This window comes from Argiope bruennichi, chromosome 1, assembly GCF_947563725.1.
Source record: "Argiope bruennichi chromosome 1, qqArgBrue1.1, whole genome shotgun sequence".
NCBI classification, from domain to species: Eukaryota; Metazoa; Arthropoda; class Arachnida; order Araneae; family Araneidae; genus Argiope; species Argiope bruennichi.
The window spans coordinates 35,776,737-35,779,244 of NC_079151.1; the positions used below are offsets into that span (position 1 = coordinate 35,776,737).

The window sequence follows — 2,508 nt, forward strand, 5'->3', positions numbered from 1 at the left end:
TTTATTTCGTTTACGCATGTAATATCTAAATAAACCAAAGAAATAAATACTCTATCCCAACATTTCAGCCGAACTCTTAGTTTTAATTTGCAGTTACCAAAACCGAAAGTTCATAAACTTCTAAAATTTGGTTCTAAATAGAATGAACCAATTCTACAACATTTCCTTGCGTTCTTCATGAAATTTCCAGAGATAAAAAGCATGGAATCTTTCCCAAAGAGGTATCATGATTCGAAAATGAATTTTTCATAAAGAAACCTTATTAAGCAGAGTAGCTGGATAACGATTTTAAGCGCTCATCATAACTTTTCAGTTTTTGAAAATGACATGCACATTCTAGATTTCGTCTCACCCTCTATATGATACCAACACTTTTTAGAACTTCTTGAAGGTATCCTTTAAAGTACAAATAACATAACAAAAATAACTGAAAAAATTATTTAAAAGACTTAATTAAAAAAGAGAGGTTTTTATTTAATAATTAAATCATCTACACTAAAAATAATATTCATCAAATTAAATTTAATCTTTTATTAAGTAATTATTTCGCTATACGAAACTGATTGAAAACGGGCTTCATATAAAATTTTAAGCTATCCTTTTTTATACGCAGCCTCTAATTTCCCATGTTATATTAGCACAAGATATCTGTCAAATAACCGAATCTATAAATGTTACAAATTTAGGTAAAACTCAAATATCAGACACCACAATCTTATTAAATCATATAAATTAATTAATGTCAGTACATTCTTACAAACATATTTAAAGTACAATGTGGCATAACTTAATGTATTATTTAAAAATAACTGATACTAGCATTTATAGTCTTGAATATTTTAAAAATATACTCACCGTTGCTTCTGCAATGACCGCTGGGTTTCAAATGAATATAAACAGATTAAATATCTGTAGCATATAACTAACGGTATATAATTACTGGGTGTGAAAAAATAACTTCTTCCGAACTGGATATTGGAGTCACTTTATAAATTTCTATAGCCTAAATGGAAAGTAACGTGGCCTTTTCTTTAAAATGTCCAGCTTTCATTGACCATGATAAATTTGTGCTAAAGAATCAATTTTATCATTCAATTTCCAATCTTTGATTTTCAATAAAGTCAGATTGTAGATAACTATTATAAATTCAATTCCGGTTATAGATTATTTAAATCTCTTTTGCCCACATCAAATAAGAACATGATGATTAGTACATAGATATTTATAGAATTTATAAATCCAATAGTATTTATAGCCAATCCAAGTGATTCCTTCTGAATATTCTATTTTATTCAAAATATTATTTTCAAAATATTAATTTTCTGCTTCAATGGGTATTCATACTTTATTTTGTACTAAAATCATTTCCATAAAATTTATATATAAGTTAAATTTCTCCTTGCGGATGACTACGTAAATGTTTTGTTAAAGTATCTCTCCTGCTGAATGCCTTTTCACACACTTCACAAGCATGAGGTTTTTCTTTTGAATGAGTAAGCAAATGATTTGCTAAATGGCTGCGTTGATTGAATGCTTTATTACAGACTTCGCAGACATGAGGTTTTTCTTTTGAATGAATAAGCAAATGTTTTCTTAAATTGCTGCTTTGGTTGAATGCTTTTTTACAGACTTCACAGACATGGGGTTTTTCATTTGTATGAATGCGTAAATGTACCTTTAAATTACACATATAAGCGAATGTTTTATTGCAGACATCACAGACATAAGGTTTTTCTTTTGTGTGCGTCCGTAAATGGTCTGTGAGATGACATTTTTCTCCGAATTTATTGCCACACACTTCGCAAACATAAGGTTTTTCTTTTGTGTGCGTACGTAAATGCTTTCGTAAATTAGCTCTATCCGCGAATGCTTTACTACAGACTGCACATACATATGGTTTTTCTTTTGTATGAATGTTTAAATGTTTCTTTAAAGCATCTACTAGCCTGAACCCTTTACTACAGACATCACATACATAAGGCTTTTCTTTTTTATGAATTCTTGTGTGCCGTTTTAAACCACATCTTCTTTTGAAAGCTTTACCGCAAGTTTCACAAATATGTGGTTTCAAGTTTGAATGACAAATTAAATGACGGTTTAATGCTTTTCTGTTGCTACAGTTTAATCCACATATTTCACACTGAAATCTTCGTTCTTCCTGAGAAGCCGGCGAATGTTTCTTTTGTTTTTCTTCCATATTCAATTCTACGCTACACATATAAATTTTCTCTGAAAAAACAGCTGGTCGCTTACTCCTCCCACTTTTCTTTATAGGTATTTCGTCAAATTTTTTCACCTCAATTAAATATTAAAGTCATTAATAATCTTTGGCAAAATATAAAAGTTCAGGCATTCAATAAAATTCAATGATAATAATACCAATTATTCAAAGATCGTTGCATTTCTCAATTAAAATTAATCTTTTTTTACTGCATTCCTTCAAAAGACATTTTGATCATCATTTTTTAAACTTCGAAAATTTACTTCTCCATATTTCTTCCTTAATGA

The 2,508-nt window shown here is 29.1% G+C and overlaps 1 protein-coding gene across 1 annotated transcript; it reads right to left on the minus strand.

Annotated features, from left to right (window-relative positions):
* Positions 1-1,387: 1,387 nt before the first annotated feature.
* On the minus strand, positions 1,388-2,308 carry LOC129963045 (gastrula zinc finger protein XlCGF7.1-like). The gene has a single exon (XM_056077065.1). It carries the CDS (start codon positions 2,216-2,218, stop codon positions 1,388-1,390), a length of 831 nt encoding a protein of 276 aa, XP_055933040.1. The 5' UTR covers positions 2,219-2,308.
* Between the last annotated feature and the right edge of the window lie 200 nt (positions 2,309-2,508).

Coding starts and splice junctions, on each gene's coding strand:
- LOC129963045 (XM_056077065.1), bottom strand. CDS start 2,218: ATGTGTAGCGTAGAATTGAATATGGAAGAAAAACAAAAGAAACATTCG.